The 12,625-nt window shown below is 45.3% G+C and overlaps 1 protein-coding gene and 1 pseudogene across 1 annotated transcript; one reads left to right on the top strand and one right to left on the bottom strand.

Annotated features, from left to right (window-relative positions):
* Window positions 1-533: 533 nt before the first annotated feature.
* LOC112257244 (vimentin-like) lies at window positions 534-2,596 on the top strand. Its single transcript, XM_042326341.1, has 3 exons — window positions 534-1,023; window positions 1,314-1,966; window positions 2,402-2,596. The coding sequence occupies exons 1-3, from the start codon at window positions 534-536 to the stop codon at window positions 2,594-2,596; spliced, it is 1,338 nt and encodes a 445-aa protein (XP_042182275.1).
* Window positions 2,597-6,107: 3,511 nt separating this feature from the next.
* Window positions 6,108-12,625, bottom strand: part of LOC112259498 — a 17,406-nt pseudogene continuing 10,888 nt past the window's right edge.

Genomic DNA, 12,625 nt, shown 5'->3' with positions numbered 1-12,625 from the left:
ACATGTGTCAGAAAGTCTTACTGGAAAAACTGTTGCCGAAGAACATAAGTCACTTGGTCATCGTTTTCCAATGCGCTTAAAGCCCTCCCTACCCTGCCTCACACCCTCCCGAGTCCCTAGCGGCGCCCTAAGTGAGAAGAGAGTGAAAAATAGCGGGCATACATGCTCATATCACTATTTCATATGGAGGCGTTAGGGCCGTGCAAACTCCACCCATCCCCACTACTAACAATGCAATGCTAGCTAGCAAATGACGACTGTGGTGCTGCAGGTCTTTGAAGAGAGTAATGATCCACATTTAAAACATTTCAAAACCCTGCAAGATTTTCAAGGGAGTCTGAGACATTCTTTGCGGCCCTATAAAAGCCACAGGTCGATCTGAGAGACTGTCAGCACAACAGCAAGGTGGGCCAGCCAGCAAAGGGAGAGAAACCCAGAAGAGGCCTTCCTTTTTCGTGGAACTGGAACTATACTCAAGAACAAACAAATAATCTGATTCTAGAAGACACTTTGTAACACACTGAGAACCAAACATGAGAGGATCTTCCTATTCCCAGAAATCCCAGTCCCTGCAGGTGAGTGGGGCACGCAGCAGTATGCGAGTTCAGAGCCCCTCTCCCTCCCGGTGCCGTGGATCCTCGTACAACAACCGTGGACGCTCCGGATACCAGGGCGGCCACGTGTCCTCGGCCGTGGAGTTGGGCACAGAGATACACCAGGTCCATGCCAACGAGAAGGAGGAGATGCAGGAGCTAAACGTGAGGTTTGCAGGCTACATCGAGAAAGTCCAGGCCCTTGAACAGAGGAACGCCCTGCTGATGGCCGAGCTGGCTGCGCTACAGGGCCGCTTCAAGGGAGGCCCCACCGGCATCGGAGAAGAGTACAACCTCAAGTTCAAGGAGATGAGGGAGCTGATCGAAGCCTTGACCAATGAGAAGGGAGCTGCTGATATCGAGAGGGGATACATTGAGGAGGAGGTGGAGGTGTGGAGAATGAAACTGGAAGAGGAGCTGGCACTGAAAGGTAGGGTCTCACACTGTCTGGGAAGTGGGGAGATTGGCTGAAACGAATCATATAGATTCACGTCATTGTTATATAGACATAAACAGTTGTTGGAGAGGGTTTGATGTACTTTTGTTTGCATGAAAAATGGAACCAGATATTTTCCTTCGATGTATAATCACATTTGATTAGTGTGTATACAGGCTTATCATACACCCCATCAAATACAATTGATGCCAATACTTTATAGAGTACTAACATCACTGCTGTTGTGTTTCCAACTCATCCACTCTCTATTTGTCCGTCTCCAGAGGAGGCAGAGATGATCCTGAGGGAATTCCGTCAAGACGTTGACAATGCCACTCTGCAGAAGGCTGAGCTCGAGAAGAGTGTCGAACAGCTGGTGGCCGAGATTGAGTTCCTCAAGAAGTTGCATGACGAGGAAGTTGCCGACCTCATGAAGCAGATCGAGGACTCCAAGGTGACCACGGAACTCGACGGTGACCGCCCCGACCTCGCCGCCTACCTCCGCAACATGCGCGCCGAGATTGAGACTGTGGCGGCCAAGAACGTCCAGGAAGCCGAGAAGTGGTACAAGGGCAAGTTTGAAACCCTCAAAGAAGTCGCCGGCAAGAAAGAAGAGCAGATGAAGTCCATGAAAGAAGAGATCACCACCTTCCACAACCAGGTGACAGACCTCCAGAACCAGATCGACGGGCTGAGGGCGAGAAACGCGGCCCTGGAGCAGCAGCTGGAGGACATGGAGATGGCCCACATGGATAAGGTTGGAGGCCTGGAGGGCATCATTGCTCAGCTGGAGCACCAGCTCTGCGAGACCAAGATGGAGATGGGCAAGTACCTGGCCGACTACCAAGAGCTGCTGCACATCAAGCTGAAGCTGGACGCTGAAATCGCCGTCTACAGGAAGCTGCTGGAGGGAGAGGAGAGCAGGCTGGGGATCTCTGCAGGGAAACAACCAGAAGCTTAAGGTGTGTTGGTTAATGGTCATCATGGATGGGCAACAGCTCCCTTAGTAGGGCATGAGTCATGTCAGATTGGAAGGAACTGTTGGGGAAACATTAATACAAGTTTCTTTAGCGCTCATCAAAGTGTGAGGCTTACAGAAACGTGGTGATATCAGAAAATAATTACCAAGTCAAATGTACAAAATCACTGATCATACTGCTTGCAAGCAGAGCACCTTTAACACTTAAAATAGAGAAACTTTTATTCCCATTGTTTAGGTGTCTAAATATCATTCCAGACAGAGGAGCGCTTCAGATCAAAAGGTAGACTCCCAGATTAGATCATTCCTAAATTGTTCTGTTTACTTTCTGTCTATGCTCCCTGTGTTTTTGACCCTCTATATGTACCATGTTTCTCTCCTCCCCTGTAGGAGCTGTCACAGAGGACCACCTCAATGTCCTGCAGTGTGGAGACTCACCAGTTGCCAGACGGTCTGCCTGAGCACCCCACGTTCTCCCCTACCACCAAGCTTGTCAACTCCCCCTACCTTCACTCCTCTGTTCCACCTACCCTCCCACCCTATCAGCCCCCCACCCTCCTTCTGCCCCTACACACTGTCAACCCCTAGCACATTCCATCACACCTTCCCAACCAGCCCACCGTCAACCTCCCACCACCACCTCCAAGTCCTGCCTGCCCCTGTCAACCACCCACCACCACCTCCTCCCAACCAGCCCACCCGTCAACCCCACCCCCTCATCCCAGTCCTGCCCGCCCCTGTCAGCCCCCACCACCACCCCTTCCTCCCAACCAGCCCACCCCTGTCAGCCCTTGTCATGTCACGCTGTGCTACCGTATGGTTAACTCGTCAAAACAACACATCACTTTTATTTCAAATGTCATTTAAACCCCCTTTACCCCACCTATTTTCATGTTATGTAACATAACTGAAGACGTTCACATAAATGTATACCAAGTACTACTTAATAAACAAAGCTTGACTTGAGTGCATTACAGCTGCTGTGGTTTGTTTCTGGTAATAATTGCGCATCTCTAAACATTGTCAATCTAAAATGACTGGGTTTGTTAGAGAAGTAGAAGTTCTTGTCCACCTTGTATTAGAATATCATCAATACAAATAGAATGTTTATGACTTTCAACAGATGCATACTTTTATTTGCAAATGTGCATGGTAAGATAAGTCAACGCGAAGGCTATTGGGACAAAGGAAGAACAGTTGAATTACATTTCAAGTACAGCAAATAGATACTGCATACCCTGGCCTTGACCCATAGTGGTGAAAGGAGTTGACACTCAAAATGTAAGACATATTTTCATGATAGGATGTGTCAGTGTCAAGAGTCAATAACATCAAAGCCATAAGCAAAACCACTGGTTAGAACCAAGCGACTCGATTAATATCAACCAACACAAACAGTGTCTTGCAAAAGTATTCAGACACCTTGGATTTCTTCACATTTTATTGTGTTATAAAGTGGGATTAAAATGTATGTCTTTTTTTGTATTTGATATAATCCACATAAAATACTCTAATGTCAAAGTGGAAGAAATTATAAAAAATATTAATAGAAATTAAATAACTCAAAATGTAGTAGTTTGCATAAGTATTCAACTCCCTTTGGCATCGATTACAGATTCGGTTTCATGGGTAAGTCTATAAGAACTTCACACACCTGGATTGTGCAATATTTGCCCATTATTCTTAAAAGAAAATGTTCAGCTCTGTCAAGGTGTTGGGGATCATGGCTAGACAGCAATTTATAAGTCTTGCCATAGATTTTCAAGCAAGTGAAAATTGTAATTTGACCCCCTCAGGGACATTCACTCTTCTTGGTTAAGCAACTCCAGTGTAGATTTGGTATTGTGTTGTAGATTGTCTTGCTACCAGTCTCTGCTGTAAAGCAGACTGTGCTCATCTTTATCCCGTTTCTATTTAGTCCGATGACAAGCATACCCATACCATGATGCAGCCACCACTATGAGTGAAAATAAGGAGGCAGTTACTCAGTGTGTTGTGTTGGATTTGGCCCAAGCATAAGGCTTTGAATTTAGGCCCAAAGTCTATTCCATTGCTGTTTATTTTTTTTGCAGTATTAATTTAGTGCCTTGTTGAGCAGTTTCATTCCTGCTCAGTTCAGGACGAAGGCATCTTTGATGTGTCTGGGTGGTTTAATAAATCATCCACAGCATAATTATTGACTTGACCACGGTTAAAGACATATTCAATGTCTGATTTATTATTGTTACCCATCTACCAATCACTGCGCTTCTTTGAGGCTTTTGAAAAGCTCCCTGGTCTTTGTAGTTGAATCTGTGCTTGAAATGTAACACTTGACTGAGGGACCTTACAGATGTTGTATGTAGGAGGGACAGAGGAAGGGTTAGTCATTCAAAAATCATGCCAACCCCTATTATTTCACACAGACAGAGTCCATGTACCTTAAGTGATTTGTTAAGCCAATTTTTACTCCTGAACTAATTTAGGATTGCCTAAACAAAAAGGCAGAACACTTACACACTGAGTGTACAAAACATTAGGAACACCTGCTCTTTCCATGACAGACTGATCAAGTGAAAGCTATGATACCTTAATGATGTCAATTGTTAAATCCACTTCAATCAGTGGAGATGAAGGGGAGGAGACAGGTTAAAGAAGGATTTTTAAGCCTTGAGACAACCGAGACATGGATTGTGCATGTGTGCCATTCAGAGGGCGAATAGGCAAGACAAAAGATTGAAGTGCCTTTGAACAGCGTACGATAGTACGGGGTAGGTGCACTGGTGTGAGACTGTCAACAACTTCAACTCTGCTGGGTTTTTCACGCTCAACAGTTTCCCGTATGTATCAAGAATGGTCCACCACCCAAAGGATATCCAGCCAACTTGACACAACTGTGGGAAGCATTGGAGTCAACATTGGCCAGCATCCATGTGGAACGACACCTTGTAGAGTCCATGCCCCGACAAATTGAGGCTATTCTGAGGGGAAATGGGGTGCAAATATTTTAGTTAGGAATTTATTAAAAATAAATTAAATCCATTTTAATCCCACTTTGTAACTAAATGAAATCCATTTTAATCCCATTTTGTAACTAAATGAAATCCATTTTAATCCCTTTGTAACTAAATGAAATCCAAGGGGTCGGAATACGTTTGTACTGTAGTTGTTCTCAGAAGTTTTACTCAACAATGTTGAAAACAAAAAAATAATATTTAAAAAAAATACTACAAAGTCTAACTGACAGTACAAAGCCGTTGTGAGTAGTTCAGTGTCTGCTGTTCCTCCTCCTCCTCCTCCTCCTCCTCTTCAGTTGTGATTAGGTCAGTGTCTGATGTTCCTCCTCCTCCTCCTCCTCTTCAGTTGTGATTAGGTCAGTGTCTGATGTTCCTCCTCCTCTTCAGTTGTGAATAGGTCAGTGTCTGCTGTTCCTCCTCCTCCTCCTCTTCAGTTGTGAATAGGTCAGTGTCTGCCGTTCCTCCTCCTCCTCCTCCTCTTCAGTTGTGAATAGGTCAGTGTCTGCTGTTCCTCCTCCTCCTCTTCAGTTGTGATTAGGTCAGTGTCTGCTGTTCCTCCTCCTCCTCCTCCTCCTCTTCAGTTGTGAATAGGTCAGTGTCTGCCGTTCCTCCTCCTCCTCCTCTTTAGTTGTGAATAGGTCAGTGTCTTCTGTTCCTCCTCCTCTTGAGTTGTGATTAGGTCAGTGTCTGATGTTCCTCCTCCTCTTCAGTTGTGATTAGGTCAGTGTCTTCTGTTCCTCCTCCTCTTCAGTTGTGATTAGGTCAGTGTCTTCTGTTCCTCCTCCTCCTCTTCAGTTGTGAATAGGTCAGTGTCTTCTGTTCCTCCTCCTCCTCTTCAGTTGTGAATAGGTCAGTGTCTGCCATTCCTCCTCCTCCTCCTCTTCAGTTGTGAATAGGTCAGTTCAGTTGTGAATAGGTCAGTGTCTTTCCTCCTCCTCCTCCTCTTCAGTTGTGAATAGGTCAGTGTCTTCTGTTCCTCCTCCTCTTCAGTTGTGATTAGGTCAGTGTCTGCTGTTCCTCCTCCTCCTCCTCTTCAGTTGTGAATAGGTCAGTGTCTTCTGTTCCTCCTCCTCTTCAGTTGTGATTAGGTCAGCGTCTTCTGTTCCTCCTCCTCTTCAGTTGTGAATAGGTCAGTGTCTTCTGTTCCTCCTCCTCTTCAGAGTCTTCCACTCTCCCTCCTGACTAGCCAGACTGCCAAACAGCTTCTTCACCTTCGACTTCGCATCCCTACACGCACAAAAAAACATCAGGTCATTTCTACAGGGAAAAGTGTATTTTGCAGTGTGCAGACCTGGAATCAAATAGTAGTTCAAATAGTTTAGCTGTGTTTAATTGAGCCTGGCTGCCTGGAACCAATTAAAAAGTGAAAAAAGTGCAAACCCTAGCCAGACCAAATCAAATGCTTTATAAAAAATTAAAAATTAAATGTAGTAACTTTTAGATTGATTAAGAGAGAAGAGGTTGTCCTACAGACCTGCCCATGACCTCGCTGAGTTTCTCTAGGGCCAAGAAGTGGGTGTCTTTACAGATCTCTGTCAGAGCTCCCTTAAACTCCTTCTTATACTTGTGGTTCAACCTCTCCTTCTCCCTCTCCTCCTTCATGTTCCCTTGCTTCTTCCCATAGTCCAGCCTAGAGAGAAAAAAAGAAGAATCGAGAGAAAGTACAAAATGAATGCCATGTAAAAATTGTAATTCAAATGTTAAAAAGTTTACAGCTAAGTGAAGGTAACACACTAAGGAGGAAATAGTTCCACTACCTAAATCTTCAAGGAGTCATTTTTCACAACTAACTCAAATCAACTCTCTGTCACACTTCTATAATTTTTCTACTATCTTTGGTGCGAGCAACATGGCTTAAGGTGACACTAGAGAGGAATATCATCCTTCTCTATCCCAATCTTCAGAAAGCCATGCTATACAAATGACTGAATTCAGAGGTCTTACTCACTTCTACAATCTTTGGTGTGAGCAGTTTAAGAGGAATGGCTTTATTCTTCTCCAAGACCAAGGAGGATGTGATGTCTTGGAGCCAGATATGGCCCCAAGGACTTTCCCATGATCCTCTTGGGATAACAGAAACACAAAGAACAAGGTTATCTTACAACGGTCTAATATGAGTTAAATCAGTCAGCCAACGTCCACAGATAAAAGGTAAAACAGGAAGCGTTGCTTTGGTAAACATTTAAAAAGGGTGTTCATTGGAAACATTGTGTTTTACTGTCAGATACCATCCACTCACTAACCAGCTACAAGATCATACGTGTTTATAATACATTCCATTGTGTAGAGAAAAACCTCCTATACCAAAACATGTGGACTTGCAATCATTGACAACTAGTGGTGAAATAGTCTTCATTTCAGTGAGGGTGAGCTGTGAATAAGCATCTTTCTGGTCTGCGTGGCCTCTGGTGAAGGTCATTTATCTGCTGATTGACCACTATTCCCATTTGGTGATGGACAAAAACAAGGACTCACTGTAGAGGCAGACAGGGAAATAAGGGGTAGCCCGGAGTTGGGATCAATTCCATTTCAAGTCAGTCATTTCAGGAAGTAAATTGAAATTCCAATTCTCCTTATTGAAATTGACCCTAGCCATAGTGTTACATACAGGGTCACTAAGGTGACCACTGCTTCTTTTAAGAAAACAAACTTTTTTATTTTTCTATGCTCGATTTTGGACACTAATTTAGGGTCAAAAAGCAACATTTGCCCAGGGCTTGCTGACAATGCAGTTCCACTCACCTGTAAGGCTGTAGGGCACGTTTTGACAGGACGGTGTTTGGAGAGCAGTATGCTGATTGGCTGGAAGATGTGGCTACAGGAAGTCAGTTCTCTGTAGAGTGAGGAGCAGCACTACAGCAGGTCTAGACAAGTGGCCAAAGACAGCCTATGGAGAGGACAGACAGTGGGACATCATTAGGACAGAATACAAGTACACACTGATTTAGTACAAGTACACACTGACCATTTCAACAAACAGGCACATACACACGAGAATTAACGGAAAAACACACTCGGACACACTCACTCATACACACAGAAAACATACACACTTCTCTCTCTCTCGCCCGGGGGAGGAGTGTGTGAATGCAGTCCACTACCCTACAGGGTCATACTGACTCTAATCTCTTGAGGCTGATTCCTAGCAGCTAACACAGTGTTGATAATTACCACAGGGCTGACACTTCACACACACACACTCCGTCTATTCACTCAGCATAGCCCTGCATCGGCCTTTGTAAGCCCCACAAGAATCTAGACAGTTAGGATATGACCGCACACCAAGTGGCTATAGGTATAAATGGTTTATGAGTAGATGTGTGTGTGTGTGTGTGTGTGTGTGTGTGTGTGTGTGTGTGTGTGTGTGTGTGTGTGTGTGTGTGTGTGTGTGTGTGTGTGTGTGTGTGTGTGTGTGTGTGTGTGTGTGTTGTTTCAGAGGAAACAATCAACTGATTTAAAACAGGAAAGTGGGTGCCAGTATCATTACTGCTCAAATAAACTAACTAGGGCTGTGACGGTCATGGGTCTCCTCTCCTTTGCTCCTGACTGCCACGACATGGGTGCTGTTTTTACTAAGGAATTGGGTACATGTATTTAATGATACTCATTTGCTCCAAAACAAAGAGCAACAAAGTTCCATCACGTAAAGATTGCATGTTGTCATGGAAACAGACTCAAGAGAACATTGGCTGAAGCTGTCTTCAGTCAACTGTTTGTTCCACAACACCATTCTAAAACTGGCTAGACTGTTTGGCCTCCTGAGTGGCGCAGCAGTTTAAGGCACTGTATCGCAGTGCTTGAGGCATCACTACAGACCTGGGTTCAATTCCAGGCTGTGTCCCAGCTGGCTGTGAACGGGAGACCCATGAGGTGGCGCACAATTGGCCTATCATCGTCCGGGTTAGAGGGGGTTTTGGCATCTGTGATTTCCTTGTCCTATCGCACTCCAATGACTCCTTGTGGCGGGCCAGGTTCCTGCACGCCGACTTCGGTCGCCAGCTGGACGGTGTTTCCTTCGACACATTGGTGCGGCTGGTTTCTGGGTTAAGCGAGCAGTGTGTCAAGAAGCAGCGTGGTTTGGCTGGGTCGTGTTTCGGAGGAAGCGTGGCTCCCGAGTTTCAGCGATGGGACAAGACTGTAAACTACCATTTGGATATCACAAAATTGGGGAGGGAAAAAAAGTAAAAAATAGGTGAAAAAAAAAAATATACGGTTAGATGTGAACCTTTACTTTACTGCTTTTGGGTAAAGTTGGTCAACTTGAAAATGAAGTTCATTAAAACGATTATGACAGTTATTTTCATTTCATGGTTGTATCCTGTTGTATACCTGTTGTATTCGGGGCAGGTGACAAATAAAATGTGTCAGTTACACAATTATACAATTACCGTGCCAGCCCTACAACTATCTTGATGACAATGATGACAGAATAGCACTAGTTCATCCATGTCAACCCTCTTCACTCCTCCTCCTACACTACAACTACATCCCAAATGGCACCCTGTTCCCTAATGGCCCTGATCAAAAGTAGTGCACTACATAGGGAATAGGGTGCACCATACATCGTCCCACTCAACATCTTCAGAGGAGAGGTGTACTTGAATTTGACACCTCATTACTAAACCTATAATTCAGAATAAGGGCTAGGATAATGGCAGAGAAGGTCCTGGCACATTCATAGGATATGGCTTATTAGCTACACTGCTTCAGTCCCTCTCTCGCTCCCTCCCTCATTCCCTCCCAAGCTCCCTCCCTCGCTCCCTCCCTCGCTCCCTCCGCCTACACACCAGATGTAGTGTGAAGGAGAAATAGAACACTGCTGACTAATTCTGACCAATTGTAATTATCCCATTGCCCACACTCACTGCCTGCCCTATCTTGGTCTCATCTCTGAAGACACACATCCCAATTTGTTCCCTACCCCTTAACATTGGGCCTAACCATTCAACATGGAGATCTAAAACGGTCTGGATAGGTAGAATCAGTGTAGAGGTGGAGCTGTGTGTCTGAACGGTCTGGATAGGTCTGGATAGGTAGAATCAGTGTAAAGGTGGAGCTGTGTGTCTGAACGGTCTGGATAGGTCTGGATAGGTAGAATCAGTGTAAAGGTGGAGCTGTGTGTCTGAACGGTCTGGTCTGGATAGGTAGAATCAGTGTAAAGGTGGAGCTGTGTGTCTGAACGGTCTGGATAGGTCTGGAGAAATCAGTGTAGAGGTGGAGCTGTGTGTCTGAACGGTCTGGATAGGTAGAATCAGTGTAAAGGTGGAGCTGTGTGTCTGTGTGTCTGAACGGTCTGGATAGGTAGAATCAGTGTAGAGGTGGAGCTGTGTGTCTGAACGGTCTGGATAGGTAGAATCAGTGTAAAGGTGGAGCTGTGTGTCTGAAGCTGTCTATCTGAACGGTCTGGATAGGTAGAATCAGTGTAGAGGTGGAGCTGTGTGTCTGAACGGTCTGGATAGGTAGAATCAGTGTAAAGGTGGAGCTGTGTGTCTGAACGGTCTGGATAGGTAGAATCAGTGTAGAGGTGGAGCTTCCACCAGATCACTTCCACCTTACAGATCTGCTCTCTCAGTCTCACCTGCAGTGATCTGTACCCAGATCAGTGGTGAAGGTGAGCTGCAGAGTGGCAGACAGAGGCAGGCTGTGGGTCTGACAGCACCAGCGGGTCACTGCCCTTCCAGCTCTACCTGAAGGGCTGCACCACTGAGTAACCTGGAGAGAAGGAAAACGACACAGCAGCCAGTCATGCCAGGGGCCTGGGGCTCAGACCGAGGGGATCGGCCTGAGCATTTTAAAATGAAAACAGACAGGGCTTTGATGAGACAAAGGACTCCTCATGATTAACATTTGATTTTACTTCCTGAATTGAATGATTTGAAATGAAATTGACCCCAACCCTGCAGTCTACCCAGCCACCGGGCCTTCAGTACCGTAGTAGCATAATCAGCCACACCCGTTGTGATGTCAGTTTACATGCCAATCCACACTGCTGTGTGTAGTCTGCATAATATGTGCTGCTATGCAACTCAGTCAGCCACGTAGGCATGGTCCCTCTCACTCTCGGAGATCCATTGTTATCATCACATCTGTGACATCAGAGCAGTAGAACGCTGCTCTTCCACTGTGGTCCTAATGAACACATAAATAACCAACAACTTATGACAGCCTGACTGTCTCTATTGCAATTGCCCCGCTGTGTCTGCCAGCCACTGTCTAATACTGCAGAGTGCTGTAGAGTGCAGTCAGGACACCATGGCACTAGCAGTGCCCGGTGAAATAGTTTCACAGCTATGCCAAGCCGTCATCGGCAGAATTTAAGCTATGCTAGATGTGAAGATCTCAATGTCGGTTCATGTTGATAGACTTAGTGGACTTCAGTTTGTAGCAATGTTCGAATAATATAATACATGCCATTAAGCAGACACTTTTTTCCAAAGCGACTAACAGTCATGCTTGCATACATTGTATGTATGGGTGGTACGGGGAATCGAACCGACTACTGGCGTTAGAAGCACCATGCTCTACCAACTGAGCTACAAACGACCGCTAATTAAATAACGCAGATTTCAGCAATCGTTTGCTCCAGAAATGAATGTGCTACATATGTTTGCCTCCAACCCTGGTAGTAGACTGCTAACCTGGGTCATGTTCAGTAGGAACCAAATGGAAGCAAAGAGGCTGAAACAAGGAGGGACCTAATTGAATTTGTCCAATAGGAGAGGCTTGAATAAAACCAAGTGAGTTGCTGAGAAGATAGGGCAATAACTCATGAAGTTAGAGAGACAGTAACATCATTACCTGTAGAGGTCTCGTCTGGCACGGCCAGCTGTAGTACACCCAGCAGGAAGTTGAGGTTCTGTCCTGAGCTCATCTTGGAGAAGGAGGTACTCTACAGTCAGGCAGCACAGCACCCCAGGCCTGGTGTCACATCCCTTAGGCAGAAATTATGACAAACATTCACAGACACAACACACTAGGCTTGGACAATATACCGGTTGAATCTAAACCGAATATTGGCCCCTTGATAAAGGGCTACTTGCTGTTGTGTTCGATGGTGATCACTCGAGTCTGCAAGTGTTTTGGACAAAATGAGCATTGAGACAATGTGCAGTCGACATCCCAACTCACTTATCAATATAACAAAATAGCATGACTCAACTTGCTACGAAACCTGGGTACAGGGGACCTGGGGCAGCCACAGACGTTACTCCGATAGACAGTGAGAACGTTGTAAAAACCAACATATATTTCTCTACAAAATATGTGATAGTATATCAGTCGCCAGTGATTTCATCAGCTGGTTTGAGCTTGTTGTAGGCTGTCTGCTGATAATTAGCTTCACTGACAAACACAGGGATGGAATTTTAGATAGCTAGCTTAGGTCGGATGTTAGGCACTGAACTGATAAACAGCAAGTAGCTTGTCACTTATTTACGATCGTTTGACAGCTTGCTGATGTTGTAGACATGTTCCCAGCAGTCAGTCTGTACCAAAACACCAATCACTTCGTTGTAACATTGGGTCAGCTAAACGCACAGCAACAGACTCGCTGCTGTACTGACTCGGGACAGAGCAGGCTATGATGAAATAATGTTACTACATACAGTAGCTAGTTTATGGA

Source organism: Oncorhynchus tshawytscha, linkage group LG09 (assembly GCF_018296145.1).
Source record: "Oncorhynchus tshawytscha isolate Ot180627B linkage group LG09, Otsh_v2.0, whole genome shotgun sequence".
Lineage (NCBI taxonomy): Eukaryota > Metazoa > Chordata > Actinopteri > Salmoniformes > Salmonidae > Oncorhynchus > Oncorhynchus tshawytscha.
This window is presented reverse-complemented; position numbering and strand designations above follow the sequence as displayed.

Coding starts and splice junctions, on each gene's coding strand:
- LOC112257244 (XM_042326341.1), top strand. CDS start 534: ATGAGAGGATCTTCCTATTCCCAGAAATCCCAGTCCCTGCAGGTGAGT. Junction 1,024..1,313: donor AGAGGAGCTGGCACTGAAAG/GTAGGGTCTCAC, acceptor GTCCGTCTCCAG/AGGAGGCAGAGATGATCCTG. Junction 1,967..2,401: donor AGAGCAGGCTGGGGATCTCT/GCAGGGAAACAA, acceptor CCCCTGTAGGAG/CTGTCACAGAGGACCACCTC.